The sequence below is a fragment of the Lytechinus pictus genome, chromosome 16 (assembly GCF_037042905.1).
Source record: "Lytechinus pictus isolate F3 Inbred chromosome 16, Lp3.0, whole genome shotgun sequence".
Lineage (NCBI taxonomy): Eukaryota > Metazoa > Echinodermata > Echinoidea > Temnopleuroida > Toxopneustidae > Lytechinus > Lytechinus pictus.
In genome coordinates this window covers 1,218,911-1,239,814 of record NC_087260.1, presented here as the reverse complement: position 1 = coordinate 1,239,814, position 20,904 = coordinate 1,218,911, and the positions used below count along the sequence as shown (strand labels likewise).

Below are 20,904 nucleotides of genomic sequence, written 5' to 3'. Positions count from 1 at the left end.
TGAGCTATGCCGTGGCCAAACCGTTGACATTTGAAGCATCTTGAAGCACGGGGTACAAAGATCTTAACTGGGAAAATTTGAAAACACAAGTTTACTTGTTCGGGGAGATTTGTTTTATTGAATGTAAGAATTACACTTTTGAGGGGCACTTCTTCGATGGGATCATTTTCATTTTGTTTTGTTTTCTTAGTAATTCTCTCAAGCATTGCGTAGCCTTTCCTCCAGACCCAGATATTTCAAATAGCAAATAATCCCCCAAAATAAATAAATAATAATGATAATAATAAAAGACCCCACGATCTTATTAATGTTGAATAACATGGAAATATAGCACATAGCGTAAAATTTCCTCCAGACCCAGTTATAAAAATTCATAAAAAACAAAACAACAAACAACAACAAAAAAGACCCCGCAATCTTATCAACATTGAATAGCGCTCTTGTTGTTATCTTGGGTTTAAAAAAAATAGCAGATCATAAAAAACAATAAAAGCAAACAAGTCCACCCCAACAAAAACTTGATTTGAAAAAAAGAGAAAAATCCAACAAACATAACACTGAAAATTTCATCAAAATCAGATGTAAATTAAGAAAGTTATTTTAAGTTATATTAAAGTTTCGCTTAATTTCACAAAACAGTTATGCACACGTATCCCGGTCGGTATGCAAATGAGGGAACTGATGACATCACTCACTCACTATTAATTTTGTATTTTATTGTATGAAATATTCTATTTTTTTCCTCATTATCCTGTGAAACTAAGTTTTATTTCTCCCTGAACATGTTGAATCACCAACATTAAAATTTTATGATTCAGTCAAGTTGGCCCTTATTGTCAAATCTGTAAAAATAAAATATTATATAATTCAAACAATAAAAAACAAAAGAAAAAGTGAGAGAAGGACATCGTCTGTTTCACTTGATGTCACTGAGTTGTGCATTTAACTATTTCGTGAAAAATAAGCGAAACTTTAAAATGTCATAACTATCTTATTTTACATCCGATTTTGATGAAATTTTCAGCGTTATGGTAGTTTGACTCTCCTTTATTTATGCAAATCAACATTTTTCTCGGGTGGACTTGACCTTTAATAATCAGTATGTTTGACGGGCAGCTATATGCTCTTGGAAAGCAATTGCCAAAGGGCAGGGTCTCCCACCCCTCAATCGCTCGGCTCTCTCTCTCTCTCTCTCTCTTCATGACAATGATCTTCATATATTGACAGAATGGTATCCACCACTCAGTGAAAACCATCACTAAACTTCTTTGTATATTATTTTCAAAAGGTAGGTTGAAAATACAGTTCTACCCAGTTTATTTGTGGAGTGCGCACCCAGCATGGAAGAATTTGACACCGGGCCGACTCTTTGAACTTTGGACCTCAAATCATTTAGGCGTGCATGTAATACAAAGCTGAAAAAATATTGGACATTGTGTTAATGAATGATCGTGATCGATGTATTTACTGTTGGTATCATGCATCAGCAGACGGGGTTTTAATTTTGAAAAGTAAATGAAGTAGATAATGATGGTCTGGCATATACCTGGATATTACGAATCGTTCGTCTGGATAGATGAAGCTCTGATCGGGGTGCATTCATTTCAGAAGGGATAAAACAACAACTCTCAAGTTCTGCCAATATTTTGCTTTAATAACCGAGAATATGAGGGGAATCATTGTGCTCTATCTGTTGGTGGTCGTATCAGGGCTGGTAGTGGCCTATCTCTTCTATGAACCTGTACCCAATGGCCTAACAGAGCCAATGAAGTACAGGTCATTTATGGCGATGGTAAATTTGATGAAACTTGTGGTAAGTTTCAGCATATTTAATTAGAAGTCTGGTTAAGTTTTGTGCTATAATTATTTTTTTCTATCATGAATAGAACCTTCGGGAACAAGGAACAACTATATATTCTTATCATAACGTATACACACTTACAGGTCTTAAGAGAGAAACAAACATCTGTGGGCCGGGGAGATGTCAAAACTTAAGCCTATTCCTGGGGGGGGGGGGCGCACTTTCATTGGCGAGTGGATAGTATGCGTGACCCCCCCCCAAAAAAAAAAAAAAAAAAAAACACGTAAAAGGGATCTGGTTTTCAAGGTAGGGAACTTTACGCTTGCAACTAAATAAGGGTGTCAAAACACTAACTTAATGAAAAAAGGGTAATAAAGGGGTGCATTTTCAGAAGATGGAAAATACTTGTTTAGGGTGCTTTTCGAAACCCCATGGTCACGCATGTTATCCACTCGTCAATGGAAGTGCTCCCCTGGGAGCATATTTCAGTAGGGAAAAGGGTGATACAAAAATGACGGGGGCAATATAATGTATATATAGTCACGTATTGTATTACGGGACACTATCATGAATAATCCGGACGCGCATTACTGCGTACGAAAACATTTTCGTACCGCAAGACGTCCGCAGTTCAATTTCACAGAGCAATACATATGTAGAACAAGATTGCAAAAACAAAGCGAAAAATCAAACTTTTACCTCATTTATCTCTTAAATGACAGAAAATGCTTAAAATATCATATAACATAGTTTTGAATTAACAATTCATAAATTTTCTGACAGAAATATGGACCTGATTTGCTGAATTTCAATTTCGTCCACTCCTTTAATTTGATCGAATGTTGAGGTGTACGTGGTGTATATTGTGAATGATCGTCGACGGCTAGCGCTATTTCTCAAGGTACCCGTGCGCGAGGTTTACCGTGATTAGAGCCGTCGACGATCGACAGCGTATCGATAGAACTTGATGAGCGTCACGATACGAACGATCATAATATTGTAAAGTGCCATGGAAGATGCAGTACAGAAAAGAAAAAAATATGAAATTAGCAAACACAAATTTACTACAAACATCTGCTCAGATTCGATATAAAAAAAGCAAAAAAAAAAAAAAAATCACACCAATTCTTTCTTACACCATTATAATCAAGAATATCTTTACCCGTCCGGCGCGGGTCCGGAATCATGATGTAATTTGCCACGCGCGACAATAATTGTTTTTCGTGGAGGGGTATGCGGCAAGTGCGATGCAAAGAAAACGGTTGGTAAATATGGAATAATTTTATCATATTCATAATTTTCATAATATTTGGAATAGCAAGCGCGAATTTTTCTTGATTGTATTTCCTCTAGTTGTCATTTTTAAAAGCACTGAAATAAAGGTGTCCGGTAATAGGACACACCGCAATATATATTATATATGTATGTATGTATATATATATATATATATATATATATATATATATATATATATGTATATATGTATATATATATATATAAACAAGTAGAAATTAGTGTAACTTCATGCACTACAGATCTATTTCATAGGAAGAGCAAGAACGCTGCTTCCACTCTTCAGGTACAAAGTTATTGCTCCTGTATAGTCCAGTACTCCTAACATGGTGTTTTGCACTATTCATATGTGGATTATATACATATATACACAACAAAAAAGTTAGTCCCCCCTTAATCAAGTTACAAGTTGCTGTAACTTTTAAACGGAATTATTTTGAGATATGATATTTCGTAGGTGGTTTTCTACACTCATTAAGCAACTCCTGGGGAAAAATTAGATTGATCGGTTGAGTCATGCATGAGTAATTAAAGATTGAATTAAAAATGACAATTTTTGAAAGTCACAAGAGTCGTTTTTCAGATTGTGTAAATACAAAGTTGGGCAAAAATAGTTTTTAGGTGAATTTTATGGTGTTAATACTGTTTTACTATCCACCATTTAGCCACTTCACACACAATTTTGATATCGTATGTTTATGGTTGAGTGAGCACAATGTATTGTGACGATAGGGGTTTATGGTAGTATCCTCTACAACTTGTAAGAATGTGTTAAAATTTGAAAATGTTGGCTCCCTCGATTATAGGCCCCTCCCCCATTCTAAAATTCTGGATCCACCCCTGATTTGTCCATAAATTCAACTGATCCTGAGAAATTGCTAAGAAAATAATACATTTATGCAGTATTAATGTACACAATGTCTATGAGAGAGGATGTCAAAATTTTAACAAATGTGAAATGAGGGTTTGTTTCATGGACGGTTTTTGTTACTTCTGCCAACAGTTATTTCATGAAACTTCGCACATGGCTTCAGAGTAACACTATCCAAAAGGTGCGCACACCAAAATAACCATTAGATACGGCACAGAGTGGGGCCAAGGCCTTGAACTTTCTTCTCATTTGCATAATTTTCAAATATTGTGTGCTTGCTGATGCATTAGACATCGGGAATTTCATAAAAATCAAATCAAATGTACTATGCAAGGAGGTTTGTGACAGATATCCATAGTTAGCAATTGCATTTTTCCAATAACGTAAAAAAGAGCTAATCACATTCCACATGTTCATTCAAGCGTGAATATTTAATTAAACGCGTTTGAATCATTGAAGCGTGTTAACTGGTCATGAACATCAGGAAAAAGTTGAGAAAAGATCATTTTCAGTTACCAAAATGAAACAATACTTGCCTATATTTGATATTTGATATTTGAAAATCATATTTTTGTTTTCAATAAATGTTCATTGAACCGTGAAATGATGAATATTGTTGAAGATACTCTTCCCAAAAAATAATTGTCATTATATTCGATCATTTTTATCGATAGAAATTTGTAAAAAATTAATTTAGAGCAAATTTGGACTTGTGTTTATTCAACCGTGAATTTAGCCAACTAAGTTGTATCGTCTTTTAGAAAGTACCTTTTCAAGCCTTCTGACTATTTTTCATGATGAGAATGTGGAATTCATTCCAATGAAGTGGAATCAAAGTCAGGATATTTGGATTATGATTTTTGAAAAGTGAAATTTTTGCCTTCTGGCGGTGCTCACTGAAGCATGACGTAAAATACGTCCATAACATTTACTCAGAGGGTAGCTTATAAAATTAACTACACGCTCATGTAAAAATATATAAAAAAATCGCATTGGTCGGAAATTATATTGATGTTTGTTTAAGGGGGGGGGGACTTACTTTTTTTGTTGTGTGTATATATATATATATATATATATATATATATATATATATATATATATATATATATATTTATATATAAACATAATCACAAATGGTTTAGAAATTTCAGTAGAAATAAAATGGTTGATTTGAGAAGGAGCATAGCTCTAAAAAACGAAAGATAAAGTCACACTCTTCGTCAGTGCCCATGATGTGACAAAAAAAATGAGAATTCAAAATCCGTTTCTGAAACAGTCGTGAAAAACACGTCTGTTCATGGGCATACGGATTGTGAAACTCACCTTTCAAAGAAATCAATGCGCTGAAGATGGAGAAAGCGCACTGTAAAAGACGCGTTGCCATGACTGCAAGATGACAATGGCGAATCTCCGGCTCCAAAACAGGAAAATATGAAAAAGGACTCCCCGCCAACAGTCGAAGTTTAGCAGTAAAAAGTACCTGATTAATATACATACATATATATATATATTTATATATATATATATATAGCTGAGGCATGGCGGCTTGTCATTGTTCAAAACCCACCTACACCCGACAAAGGAAATTAAAATTGTAGCGTCGAAAATCTGTCTATCTGACGGTCAATCGGATCGGGGTCGCCCTAGCCACTAACACGTCTCTGTGGTCTAGTGGTTAAGGCACCGGCGTTCAAAGCTGGGGGCCCGGGTTCGATTCCCGGCAGAGACATTTTTCGGCATCACCAATTTTTCCAAAGGGTAGATAGCTCTGGGGAACCTTGATTTAAGCTACGCCTACCATTGTTCTCTTCATCCATTTCTTTACAATATTTAGATAAAAGAGTTGCCAAAGCTGTTGTACATGTATAACTTTACACATTTGTATACTTTCTCCCATACGTGTACTGTATCAAAGCAATAGCTTTGATCCAGCTGAAGCATGGCGGCTTGTCATTGTTCGAAACCCACCTTCACCCGACAAAGGAAATTATAATTGGTATAGTGTCGAAAATCTGTCTATCTGACGGTCAATCGGATCGGGGTCGCCCTAGCCACTAACCCGTCTCTGTGGTCTAGTGGTTAAGGCACCGGCGTTCAAAGCTGGGGGGCCGGCAGATACATTTTTTCGGCATCACCAATTTTTCCAAAGGGTAGATAGCTCTGGGGAACCTTGATTTAAGCTACGCCTACTATTGTTCTCTTCATCCATTTCTTTACAATATATATATATATATATATATATATATATATATATATATATATATATATATATATATATAAATATATATATTTATATATATCTAGCTGCCTGGCACTCTCATCAAACTATACCCTGGAAATCAGTTAAATGAAAAATATCGTAGGTATAGAAAAGGATTATTCTAATTTGACAAGTCACATTATCCTTTTGGTTTTGTTGAATCATCAGATTTCTGCATTACACCTTCTACACAGAGAAGAAGCTTATGGTGAATACAACGTGAAAAGCCTACAATTTATCACAAAATTGGGAGCCCAACCAGCAGCAGAGGTCGAGGGGTCAAACATCAGGTCAAAGGTCACGAACTTTGCCGGGGTTGAAGTCATACTGTATGAGCCAATCAAGAGGAAGAGTTCTGACCTAATACCAGCTTTGATATACATTCATGGAGGTGGTCTGTGCCTCAGCAGCGCAAGTATGTATTTCAATATTTTACATAATGTATAATTACAATTTGGTCTTGAGCAGTAAATTGCAGTAAACCGAAATAGCTGCTTTTCAAATCGAAGAGACGAGCATGATATAGTTTATTACACGGGCCTATGTTATTTCATATGCCTTTTATCATATTTAGATAATAATAAACTGTGTAGCTATGTTTATGTATGGTATTTGGCAATGGGTAAAATGAAAGCCAATTAGCTCAAAGCTGACATTGCCATGTAAGCTCCCCTCAGTTGTACATTCAAGTTACCTCCAAGCAGGGCCGTCGCTAAAGGGGTGGGGTGCGATACCTCCCCCACTCCTATGGTTATCGCGGTAGTTCCAAAGAAAAAAAAAGAAGTTCCATCATCTTTGTCGGTAATGTCAATTGTAGTCAATTTATCGGTTAACTGTCATGACTTTTCGCAATGTGAACAATAGGAGCTCTCTGTACCGACAGTGACAAGAATGCCTCGGTTTTAGGTCTAACTTGCCCCAAAAATGAAGAAAAGGGGCGAGAGGAGAAAAAAATAGAAGGAAGAAAAAAGAGGAAATAAAAAATGAAAGGAGGAAAGAGGACAAGAAAAGAAGCAAAAAGGAAGAGACAGAGAGAGAAAGAGAGAAGGGGCAGGGTAGGGAAAGGTAGCCTTGCTGTAAAGCGTCGGTGCAATGAAAAATGTTGGATGTTGTCCGTCGGACAAAATGATCAACTGTCGGGTCACAAAAATTCCAACTGGTTCATGTGTAGAGTTCTTGCTTTTTTTTGTTCCACAATTTTGGTCAGTAAACGTCAATTGCACACCCTTACCTGTTAATTGTCGTTATTTGTTAGCAATGTGAACGTTGAGAGCTCTCTGCATCGACAGTGACAAGAATGACACGGTTTCAGGTCAAAACTGCCATCCCCTAAAAAACTTATTCGCGCATATACCTAAAGTGTTTTCTGTTTTTAGGTCTACATCGAAAAAATAAAAACAATAAAATAGCTCGCGAATGGTCCGGTTTTAGGTCTTACCCCCCCCCCCGGAAAAAAAAACAGCTTGCGCTTCGTGCTCGCACCATTTATAAGTGAGATCCATATCATCTTCAAAATATTCCTACCTTTTTTTATTAAAAAGTGCTTAAAAGTTTCCCTTTTGGATTAGCATAATACCAAATATCATCTCGCACTTTGCGCTATTGAGCATGATATCATTCCTCTTCATGATTACAAAAAGTGCATCGACTCCATTTTTAAGTCAAAACTTTCAGCTCGCGCTCCTATGAACCATTAAATTAGATACGCACATTGTTCGTGATCTAAAAAAGTGCCTAGAATGTCAAGTTTTCAGGTAGGAAAATCAAAATTTTCAGCTCGCACTTCGCGCTCGCATCAATTGCTTAGTTATGTATCAAATGCAATTTTAACTTTATTTCCAATATATATATATAAATATATATATATATATATATATATATAAATATATATATATATATATTCTTTCTCTCACGCGCTCTCTCTCATTTTCTCTCTATCTACTTCTCCTACTGTCTTCTTTCGTTTCCCCTTTATGACGTATCCTTTTCGTCATCCTTTGTGCGCTTTTGCTCACTGCTTGGATACCGCGCATTTTTATGATGCATTATTTTGACGCAATCTAATAAATTTGTCATAACTTGACAAAGCCCTATGGGCGAAAATTCGTTAAAATATTACTGTCCACGGAGTTTTTATACTTTTCTTTGTTTGAACCTATTTATAATCTCCGAGCAGATCATTTGACTATATATATATATATATATATACAAATCGTATACGATATCTCACATGTTAAAAGAAGCACAACTGCTTGTATAAATTGGCCCCATATCCGTCCTGTACATGAATCGCTGAAAACAATCCTTTTAGTATCCCGTAATTAGTAACCAACTGGAATAAAATTATTGGAAATGGTTTTTTGACTGATTTGAGTAGGTATGGGTGTCAACATTTACCAAAAAAAAGTTAGGAGGAATACGGGTTGGGGAAAGTGCTTTTTTTCAAGGTCAAAGGTCAATGACCTTTTCGTACATACTGTATAATGGTATCTCCCAGATAAAATATTACAGGTTGGTGATCATGGTGTCAAAATGCACAGATTCTTACAAGAAGATCAAATAAAATCAAATTAAGTACCTACAATGCTCATTCACCCATGAAATTCAAGGTCAAAGCCTTTCAAAGTTCAATGACCTTTATTACATTATATACCATATACGGTATAATGGTATCTCTGAGATGAAAAGGTGCAGGTTGGTGATCTAGGTGTCAAAATGCAGAGGTTCTTACAGGAAGATCAAACAAAATCAAATTAATTACCCAGAATGCACATTAAACAATAAAATTCAAGGTCAAAGCCTTCCAAAGGTCAATGACCATTTTCTACATTATATATCATATACGGTATAATGCTATCTCTGAGATGAAAAGGCGCAGGTTGGTGATATTGGTGTCATAATGCACAGATTCTTACAAGAAGATCAAATGAAATCAAATCAAGTACCTACAATGCTCATTCACCAAATGAATGAAATTCAAGGTCAAAGCCATTCAAAGCTCAATTACCTTTTTTCACATTGTATACCATATACGGTATAATGGTATCTCTGAGATGAAAAGGTGCAGGTTGGTGATCTAGGTGTCAAAATGCAGAGGTTCTTACAGGAAGATCAAACAAAATCAAATTAATTACCCAGAATGCACATTAAACAATAAAATTCAAGGTCAAAGCCTTCCAAAGGTCAATGACCATTTTCTACATTATGTATCATACTGTATAATAGTATCTCTGAGATGAAACGGCACAGGTTGGTGATCGTTGTATCAAAATTCCCAGATTCTTACAGGAAGGTCAAATAAGATAAAGTTAATCACCTAGAATGCATACTAATCCATAACGTTCAAGGTCAAAGGTCAGTGACCTTTTTACATAGGCTATATATCGTATAAAGGTATCTCTAAGATAAAACGCTGCATGTTGGTGATTTTGATGTCAAAAAGCAATTTTTGCAAGAAGATAAAAAAGACTCAAAATAATCATACAGAATAATCCAATATCCAAAGTCAAAGTCAAAAGTTGATAAATATTTATATGTCCATGCATGATTCCTCCAAAAAAGAAATTCATCCATTATATTCACATTTTATTTGTGAATAATAGAAAGAAAGATAACTATTTGTAATGAAAACTTGGAAGTCTAATAATTTCACTCTGAAATAAGGATGAAAAATGGTCATGGAAAATATATTTAGGAGTTAAAGGTCAATCAACTATGTCAAAAACGTCAGGGAATTTAAGTAAATAGGTCGATATAACGTGATTGTGGCATGTAGGTAAAGTGATTCTGATGGGAAAAAGACTGAACTGCGTGGAAAAAGAACACAAATTTGATAGTTGAATCCTTGACCAATGATGATGTCAAAATACAAGTTCGAGGTAAAATTGAATCAAGATTCATCAAATAGCACTTTTTCTTATAATATACTGTAATGCATTGACAAAAGTGTAAAAAAAAAATCATGTGTGATATAATTTGAAATGGTGACAGTGGTGAAGTTACCTAAAGTAGCAGCATTTAGATATGCATTTTATAAATCTAAATCAAGGTACTAATTTCTCTGTAGCAATAGGTCACTAACCCCAAATGCTACAATCAATACTATAACACTATAACTTAATCTGTAAATGGAAAGGATAGGCCTAACTCTTATGGCAAGCATCATCCGAGAACATTTTCATATAGCCAGGGACAATGACGAAGAATTAAAACAAGGCAATCATTAGAGCTGCAGCTTTTGTCATAGATGAAGTTAAGTGTCTCAACTTCAGCAAAGAGTAATTGAACTCTTGAAAACCTTCTGACATTTTCAAGACTTTGATCTGGCCCATTCAATGAAAGCTTTACGTTCTGTCAAGGGATATCAGACCAGGATCTATATTATTACTGATAATTGCACAGCTTGATTCTCAAGGACTGGAAGTGGTGCTGTAGTTTTGTTAGGTCGATGGATGTGTACTTGTAAGCTATTATCTCCTTTTGAATTTCATTGTTATATGCCTAATTTGTGCATGATAACAATCAATTATTCTGGACCAAAAATATGATCCTTGTACAAACTGATACCTAGTAGAAATAGCATCATGGGTGACGTACGACAGAGAGCAGATATGAAGTTTTGTCTTGCAGCATTATCATCACAAGAGATTCTGGCAGCTCGCAATGAACTGATGAAAGGTAATTAATAATAATACGGGAATTCACTTTTGTTGAAGTTGATATATATGTAATTTACTACATGTATGACAGAAGCTGCAGCTCTAATGATGGCCTTCATTTCATCATCATCATCATCCCTCTGCTGTTTGAAATGCTCTCAGATGATGCTAGCTGTGACATTAGAGTTAGACCTGTCCTATCCATTTTCAGAAGATTAAGCTTATAGTTTATAATATTTATTATAGCATTGAGGTGAGTGGCCTATCGCTGGAGAGAAAAGACACGACAACCTTGATTTAGATATAATGATGCATTAAATGCTGCTACTTAAGATAAAAATCATTTCAAATTATATACTTGATTTCATTTATTTTTTCAGTGCTTTTGGCAATGCATCGCAGTATATGAAAAAGTGTTATTTGGTTATCAACTTTTTTTACTTAATTTCCACTGATATTTTGGAAAGGGCTCATTTACCTCTGACCCCTAAATACATTCTCCATGGCCTTCATTATTTCAGACCGAAATTATGAAAACTCCATGTTTTCATTACAAATTAGACATGGTTATTTACATTATTCAGATATAAAATATGAACACAAAAGATATTGTTTTTGGTTATTTTTATGTCATATAGATTATACATGTATATTTCCTCTGATCTAGGATTTAAAGGGTGAAAGTTTATTCTTTATACTTATTTTAGTGTTTGGATTTTGGCACCAAGATCACCAACCTGCGGTGTTTTATCTCAAAGATACCATTATTATCATCTAATGTTAAAAAGGACATTGACCTTTGTCCTTGAATTTTATGGGTGAATGTGCATTCTCGATGCTTAATTTTATTCTATCTTCCTGTAAGAATATGCGTGTTTTGACACCAAGAACACCAACCTGCACCGTTTTATCTTAGAGATACAATTATATAATATGGTATATATAGTATAAAAGGTCATTGACCTTTGGCCTTAAATTTTATGCGTGAATGTGCATTCTAGGTACTTAATTTTATTCACATTGATCTTCTGGTAAGAATCTGTGCATTTTGACACCATGATCACCAACCTGTGCTTTTTCATCTCAGGGATACCATTATACAGTATGGTATATAATGTAAATATGTCATTGACCTTTGAACAGCTTTGACCTTGAATTTTATTGGTGAACGTGTATTCTAGGTACTTAAGTTTATTTTATTTGATCTTCTTGTAAGAATCTGTACATTTTGACACCATGATCACCAGCATGTACCTTATCATCTCAGAGATACCATTATACGGTATGGTATATAATGTAAAAAAGGTAATTGACCTTTTGAAAGGCTTTGACCTTGAATTTTATAGGTGAATGTGCATTCTAGGTCATTAATTTTATTCTATTTGATATTCTGGTAAGAATTTGTGCATTTCGACACCATTATCACCAACCTGCGCCTTTCCATCCCAGAGATACCATTATACAGTATGTACGAAAAGGTCATTGACCTTTGACCTTGAAAAAAAGCACTTTCCCCAACCCGTATTCCTCCTAACTTTTTTTTGGTAAATGTTGACACCCATACCTACTCAAATCAGCCAAAAAACCATTTCCAATAATTTTATTCCAGATTGGCTCTTTTGTGGTCTAATTTAGGGATACTAGTATCCCGTAATTAGTAACCAACTGGAATAAAATTATTGGAAATGGTTTTTTGACTGATTTGAGTAGGTATGGGTGTCAACATTTACCAAAAAAAAGTTAGGAGGAATACGGGTTGGGGAAAGTGCTTTTTTTCAAGGTCAAAGGTCAATGACCTTTTCGTACATACTGTATAATGGTATCTCCCAGATAAAATATTACAGGTTGGTGATCATGGTGTCAAAATGCACAGATTCTTACAAGAAGATCAAATAAAATCAAATTAAGTACCTACAATGCTCATTCACCCATGAAATTCAAGGTCAAAGCCTTTCAAAGTTCAATGACCTTTATTACATTATATACCATATACGGTATAATGGTATCTCTGAGATGAAAAGGTGCAGGTTGGTGATCTAGGTGTCAAAATGCAGAGGTTCTTACAGGAAGATCAAACAAAATCAAATTAATTACCCAGAATGCACATTAAACAATAAAATTCAAGGTCAAAGCCTTCCAAAGGTCAATGACCATTTTCTACATTATATATCATATACGGTATAATGCTATCTCTGAGATGAAAAGGCGCAGGTTGGTGATATTGGTGTCATAATGCACAGATTCTTACAAGAAGATCAAATGAAATCAAATCAAGTACCTACAATGCTCATTCACCAAATGAATGAAATTCAAGGTCAAAGCCATTCAAAGCTCAATTACCTTTTTTCACATTGTATACCATATACGGTATAATGGTATCTCTGAGATGAAAAGGTGCAGGTTGGTGATCTAGGTGTCAAAATGCAGAGGTTCTTACAGGAAGATCAAACAAAATCAAATTAATTACCCAGAATGCACATTAAACAATAAAATTCAAGGTCAAAGCCTTCCAAAGGTCAATGACCATTTTCTACATTATGTATCATACTGTATAATAGTATCTCTGAGATGAAACGGCACAGGTTGGTGATCGTTGTATCAAAATTCCCAGATTCTTACAGGAAGGTCAAATAAGATAAAGTTAATCACCTAGAATGCATACTAATCCATAACGTTCAAGGTCAAAGGTCAGTGACCTTTTTACATAGGCTATATATCGTATAAAGGTATCTCTAAGATAAAACGCTGCATGTTGGTGATTTTGATGTCAAAAAGCAATTTTTGCAAGAAGATAAAAAAGACTCAAAATAATCATACAGAATAATCCAATATCCAAAGTCAAAGTCAAAAGTTGATAAATATTTATATGTCCATGCATGATTCCTCCAAAAAAGAAATTCATCCATTATATTCACATTTTATTTGTGAATAATAGAAAGAAAGATAACTATTTGTAATGAAAACTTGGAAGTCTAATAATTTCACTCTGAAATAAGGATGAAAAATGGTCATGGAAAATATATTTAGGAGTTAAAGGTCAATCAACTATGTCAAAAACGTCAGGGAATTTAAGTAAATAGGTCGATATAACGTGATTGTGGCATGTAGGTAAAGTGATTCTGATGGGAAAAAGACTGAACTGCGTGGAAAAAGAACACAAATTTGATAGTTGAATCCTTGACCAATGATGATGTCAAAATACAAGTTCGAGGTAAAATTGAATCAAGATTCATCAAATAGCACTTTTTCTTATAATATACTGTAATGCATTGACAAAAGTGTAAAAAAAAAATCATGTGTGATATAATTTGAAATGGTGACAGTGGTGAAGTTACCTAAAGTAGCAGCATTTAGATATGCATTTTATAAATCTAAATCAAGGTACTAATTTCTCTGTAGCAATAGGTCACTAACCCCAAATGCTACAATCAATACTATAACACTATAACTTAATCTGTAAATGGAAAGGATAGGCCTAACTCTTATGGCAAGCATCATCCGAGAACATTTTCATATAGCCAGGGACAATGACGAAGAATTAAAATAAGGCAATCATTAGAGCTGCAGCTTTTGTCATAGATGAAGTTAAGTGTCTCAACTTCAGCAAAGAGTAATTGAACTCTTGAAAACCTTCTGACATTTTCAAGACTTTGATCTGGCCCATTCAATGAAAGCTTTACGTTCTGTCAAGGGATATCAGACCAGGATCTATATTATTACTGATAATTGCACAGCTTGATTCTCAAGGACTGGAAGTGGTGCTGTAGTTTTGTTAGGTCGATGGATGTGTACTTGTAAGCTATTATCTCCTTTTGAATTTCATTGTTATATGCCTAATTTGTGCATGATAACAATCAATTATTCTGGACCAAAAATATGATCCTTGTACAAACTGATACCTAGTAGAAATAGCATCATGGGTGACGTACGACAGAGAGCAGATATGAAGTTTTGTCTTGCAGCATTATCATCACAAGAGATTCTGGCAGCTCGCAATGAACTGATGAAAGGTAATTAATAATAATACGGGAATTCACTTTTGTTGAAGTTGATATATATGTAATTTACTACATGTATGACAGAAGCTGCAGCTCTAATGATGGCCTTCATTTCATCATCATCATCATCCCTCTGCTGTTTGAAATGCTCTCAGATGATGCTAGCTGTGACATTAGAGTTAGACCTGTCCTATCCATTTTCAGAAGATTAAGCTTATAGTTTATAATATTTATTATAGCATTGAGGTGAGTGGCCTATCGCTGGAGAGAAAAGACACGACAACCTTGATTTAGATATAATGATGCATTAAATGCTGCTACTTAAGATAAAAATCATTTCAAATTATATACTTGATTTCATTTATTTTTTCAGTGCTTTTGGCAATGCATCGCAGTATATGAAAAAGTGTTATTTGGTTATCAACTTTTTTTACTTAATTTCCACTGATATTTTGGAAAGGGCTCATTTACCTCTGACCCCTAAATACATTCTCCATGGCCTTCATTATTTCAGACCGAAATTATGAAAACTCCATGTTTTCATTACAAATTAGACATGGTTATTTACATTATTCAGATATAAAATATGAACACAAAAGATATTGTTTTTGGTTATTTTTATGTCATATAGATTATACATGTATATTTCCTCTGATCTAGGATTTAAAGGGTGAAAGTTTATTCTTTATACTTATTTTAGTGTTTGGATTTTGGCACCAAGATCACCAACCTGCGGTGTTTTATCTCAAAGATACCATTATTATCATCTAATGTTAAAAAGGACATTGACCTTTGTCCTTGAATTTTATGGGTGAATGTGCATTCTCGATGCTTAATTTTATTCTATCTTCCTGTAAGAATATGCGTGTTTTGACACCAAGAACACCAACCTGCACCGTTTTATCTTAGAGATACAATTATATAATATGGTATATATAGTATAAAAGGTCATTGACCTTTGGCCTTAAATTTTATGCGTGAATGTGCATTCTAGGTACTTAATTTTATTCACATTGATCTTCTGGTAAGAATCTGTGCATTTTGACACCATGATCACCAACCTGTGCTTTTTCATCTCAGGGATACCATTATACAGTATGGTATATAATGTAAATATGTCATTGACCTTTGAACAGCTTTGACCTTGAATTTTATTGGTGAACGTGTATTCTAGGTACTTAAGTTTATTTTATTTGATCTTCTTGTAAGAATCTGTACATTTTGACACCATGATCACCAGCATGTACCTTATCATCTCAGAGATACCATTATACGGTATGGTATATAATGTAAAAAAGGTAATTGACCTTTTGAAAGGCTTTGACCTTGAATTTTATAGGTGAATGTGCATTCTAGGTCATTAATTTTATTCTATTTGATATTCTGGTAAGAATTTGTGCATTTCGACACCATTATCACCAACCTGCGCCTTTCCATCCCAGAGATACCATTATACAGTATGTACGAAAAGGTCATTGACCTTTGACCTTGAAAAAAAGCACTTTCCCCAACCCGTATTCCTCCTAACTTTTTTTTGGTAAATGTTGACACCCATACCTACTCAAATCAGCCAAAAAACCATTTCCAATAATTTTATTCCAGATTGGCTCTTTTGTGGTCTAATTTAGGGATACTATTACGTAAATTGTCTTCAACCATGCACCAGTCTACATTAATTGGTCTTGAATTGAATAATAATAACAATTAAAGATTTGTATCGTGCACATACCGTATGGGCACTAGTATTCAACCCGGCATAATTCAAAGATTTGGACAAATTCGCCAAAATATTTAGAAATAGGGAATTTATCTTAATTTCATACCTTTGTTATTTCCAGGGTAATCTGTTGTCGGTATTTTCTTTATTAATCTGTCGACTGTATGTGCGGAGGATCGAATTATGCGGCGATGACCTTTTGCACTGAATTGCACTAGTATTCAACCTAGTGATGATAGATAGCGAATCTCAAAATGGTTTAGATTGCTAAATTTAATCTAAATCTATGTAAGTCTCTGGCTTTGATTAATTTCCTGTTTGGTCTCATCTCAAATGGTCTAGTCCATATTCGGATGGGACAAGGGCAGATTGAGAGACAGGGCCATCTTTCATCGCTAGGTTGAATAGTAGTGCCGACGGATTGAATACTAGTGCCAAAACAGCATCGCCGTATAATTCGATCGCCCGCGCACACAGTCGACGGGTTGAAGAAAAAAATAACGGAAAAAGAATAACCAGCATTTGCTCTTGGAAATAAGACGGGTCTGAAATTCATGTAAGTTCTGTATTTCTATATATTTGAGGAAACTCTCCAAACGGGTTGAATACTAGTGCCCTTGTTATCTGTCGATGACACTCAAGGCGCACAATTAATTTGAAAATGATTTGATTAGCGTTCATGTATATGATTTTCAACGATTTTTAAATATTTCTTAGTCAACACTGTTTTATTGATCTCATTTTGCATATATAGTAGGCTTATAGTTTACGCACATTTTGTCCAACGAATTGATATGAAGTCTTCTTACGTGCAATGTTTCATTTTAGATTCATACGATGGACTAACAAGGACCCTGGCTGAAGAACTCGATACTGTAGTTGTTTCGATAGAGTACGTTTTCACTTTTGTATTATAATATAAAGGTAGTACACAGCCCTTTATATTTATACTGGGATATATTAACAGGGGTTTCATTAATTTATACCCTAAACCAAGAATTTCCTGAATGTGAAAGCTAACGGGGTCAAATTGCATGGTACTCTTATCTGCTTTTATCTCAGGATATCTCACAGTTTTAATGATGCTTTCTAGTTCAGATAATGCACAAAAGTTGAAAGGAATAGACATGTTCAACCGTCGGTACTGCAGTCGTTGCAAATAACATAGTTCTACTTTATTCGCGTTTTAGGCCATCATCATAGGGGGCTTTTATCTATTTTTCTTTGGGGTTTTTTACTCTCTTTTCGCGTTCCGCGACTCAACACCACCTTTCCGCGTTTTCTATCTAATGTATGCTGTCAATTGTCAAATAGAACCCCCCCCCTGATAACTGCATGCAATGCATTTTGTGCTTTCCAAGTCTTACTTTCAATGACTTCTTTTGTTTTCTGCCTCCACACAGTTATCGTCTTGCTCCAGACCATCCATTCCCATCGGGTTACGAAGACTGCTTAACAGCCACGCGTTATTTCATACAACATGCCGAGAAGGATTTTGGCGTCGACGAGAATCGCATTGCCATCGGCGGTGACAGTGCCGGTGGTCAGCTCTCTGCATCTGTATCCATCGGTATCCACGATGATCCTTCCCTGCCAGACCTTAAGCTTCAAGTCCTTATCTATCCCTCAACGCAGAAGATTGATCTGAACACCCCATCATATCAGAAGTACAGGGCTGATTTCGGCTCATCAGGAGTTATTCCGTTACATTTTGGCGTCACTCTCGCGAGTTTGGTTACAGTAGGTAAGATCGACCCAGAGTTCATGAAACATGTGGCCAACAACAACCATATATCTTCTGATTTCAAGAAAACAACAGTTGAATACAAGTACCTCGATCACAACAAGATCCCAGCGGAATTCCGTGATCCAAGGTATTACAAAACGAAGAATGATCCTGAAACAGGCAATGCAGCCCTTTTTAAGCGTATATCACCGATCCTGCTTGATCCTCGAATCGCGCCGTTGATGAAGAACGATCTTACGGGACTTCCCCCTGCTTTCGTCATCACCTGTGGTTTTGACTCGCTTCGAGATGACGGTATCTTTTACAAGATTCGCCTTCATGAGGCTGGTGTGTCGGTCAAATGGTCCCACTATGAAGAAGCATTCCATGGTATACTGTGGATGAGTGGCGCCAATATTAATTTCAAAGTTGGTGAAAAAATGCGCAAGGAAATCGTCGCATACGTCAAAGAAAACATATGATAGCTGACGGTTGACTAAAGGATATTAAAAACAATGTTAAAGAATATTCATTCACCATCCACAAACTTGTTGCACTTCAGAAAGAACACAAAATGATGCCAAGTACTGGTGTAGGCTTTAAAGCAACGATATTTTTTGTTTGAAGATGACGTCCATTGAGTTTCACCTATACTGTTTAATAAGGTACATGTAGTACGTTGAAGAGGCTATTAAGGCCAGTTAACGGGGAGGGCCTTAGTCCAGTGGCGTACAGATAGGGGACGCTGGACCCCCCTCCCCAATATTTCAAGAACAAGAAAAAAAACCGAAAGAGAGAAAGATGAAAATGATATCAGAATATTTTATATCAAAATCTATCAAAAAATATGATTTTTGTAAATAAAAATGCCGAAATTTTAGATCGCTCTCTGGCAACTTTTAAAAAAATATATATATTTTGTCCAGTACGCCAATTCTGGCCCCCTCAAAATGTATGGCTCATTACACCACTAATTGGGAACACAGCAAAAGATGGATTAAAAAAACATACATGTAACTGGATCATCTTCAGCTTTGTTTAATGGATGAAAAGCCTTGAAATCATGAAGATGCTGACTTTTCTGCTGTTTCTGCATACTCGGGTGTATTATACACAACAACAAAATTAAGTCCCCCCTAAATCAAAATGCTGTAACTTTCGAACGAAATAATTTTGAGACATAATATTTCGTAGGTGGTTTTTTACACTCATTAGGCAACTCCTGGGGGATTCTAGGACATCTACCCCCTGGACATCCACCCCCCGGACATCTACCACCCGGACATCCACCCCCCGGACATCCACCCCCTTAGGACATCTACCCCCTAGGACAAGTACCCCCTAGGACATCTACCCCCCAGACATTTACCCCCCGGACAAGTACCCCCCGGACATCTACCCCCCGGACATCTACCCCCCGGACATCTACCCCCGGACATTTACCCCCCGGACATTTACCCCCCGGACAAGTACCCCCCGGACATCTACCCCCCGGACATCTACCCCCCGGACATCTACCCCCCGGACATCTACCCCCGGACAATTACCCCCCGGACATCTACCCCCCGGACATCTACCCCCCGGAGAATTACCCCCCGGACATCTACCCCCCGGACATCTACCCCCCAGACATTTACCCCCCCAGACAGGCTACCCCCGGGCATCTACTCACGGATATTTTGGATACGGGGGGTAAATGTCCGGGGGGTAGATGTCCGGGGGGTAGATGTCCGGGGGGTAGATGTCCGGGGGGTAGATGTCCGGAGGGTAGATGTCCGGTGGGTAGATGTCCGGGGGGTAGATGTCCGGGGGGTAGATGTCCAGGGGGTAGATGTCCGGAGGGTAGACGTCCGGGGGGTAGATGTCCGGGGGGTAGATGTCCGGGGGGTACTTGTCCGGGGGGTAGATGTCCGGGGGGTAATTGTCCGGGGGGGGGGGTAGATGTCCGGGGGGTAGATGTCCGGGGGTAGATGTCCGGGGGGTACTTGTCCGGGGGGTAGATGTCCGGGGGGTAAATGTCCGGGGGGTAGATGTCCTAGGGGGTACTTGTCCTAGGGGGTAGATGTCCTAAGGGGGTGGATGTCCGGGGGGTGGATGTCCGGGTGGTGGATGTCCGGGGGGTGGATGTCCAGGGGGTAGATGTCCGGATACGCTCCTGGGGAAATGAGATTGATCAGTTGGGTCATGCATGAGTAATCAAAGATTGAATTAAAAATGACCATTTTTGAAAATCACAATAGTCGTTTTTCAGATTGTGTAAATACAAAGTTGGGCAAAGGTTGTTTTTTGGTGAATTTCATGGCAATAATGTTGTTTTACTATCCATCATTTAGCCACTCCACACAAAGTTTTGATAATGTATGTTCATGGTTGAGTGAACGCATTGTTTTTGTTATGACGCATCCTCTCATATGGGTTTATGGTAGTATCCTCTGTAACTTGTTAAAACATGTTAAAATTTGAAAATTTTAGTGGCTCTCCTCCCACAATTTCTCGACACCTCCCCACTTTCAAATTCTGGATCCACCACTTATTTGTTCATAAATTCAACTGATCCTGAAAAATTGTTAGGAAAAGGAT

At 36.5% G+C, this 20,904-nt stretch overlaps 1 protein-coding gene across 1 annotated transcript; it reads left to right on the top strand.

The window, feature by feature from the left end:
- The first annotated feature begins 1,435 nt into the window (after window positions 1-1,435).
- LOC129279210 (arylacetamide deacetylase-like) lies at window positions 1,436-19,339 on the top strand. The gene is made up of 4 exons (XM_064111228.1): window positions 1,436-1,813; window positions 6,394-6,640; window positions 17,427-17,490; window positions 18,002-19,339. Exons 1-4 carry the CDS (start codon window positions 1,667-1,669, stop codon window positions 18,804-18,806), a joined length of 1,263 nt encoding a protein of 420 aa, XP_063967298.1. The 5' UTR covers window positions 1,436-1,666; the 3' UTR covers window positions 18,807-19,339.
- The last annotated feature ends 1,565 nt before the right edge of the window (window positions 19,340-20,904 follow it).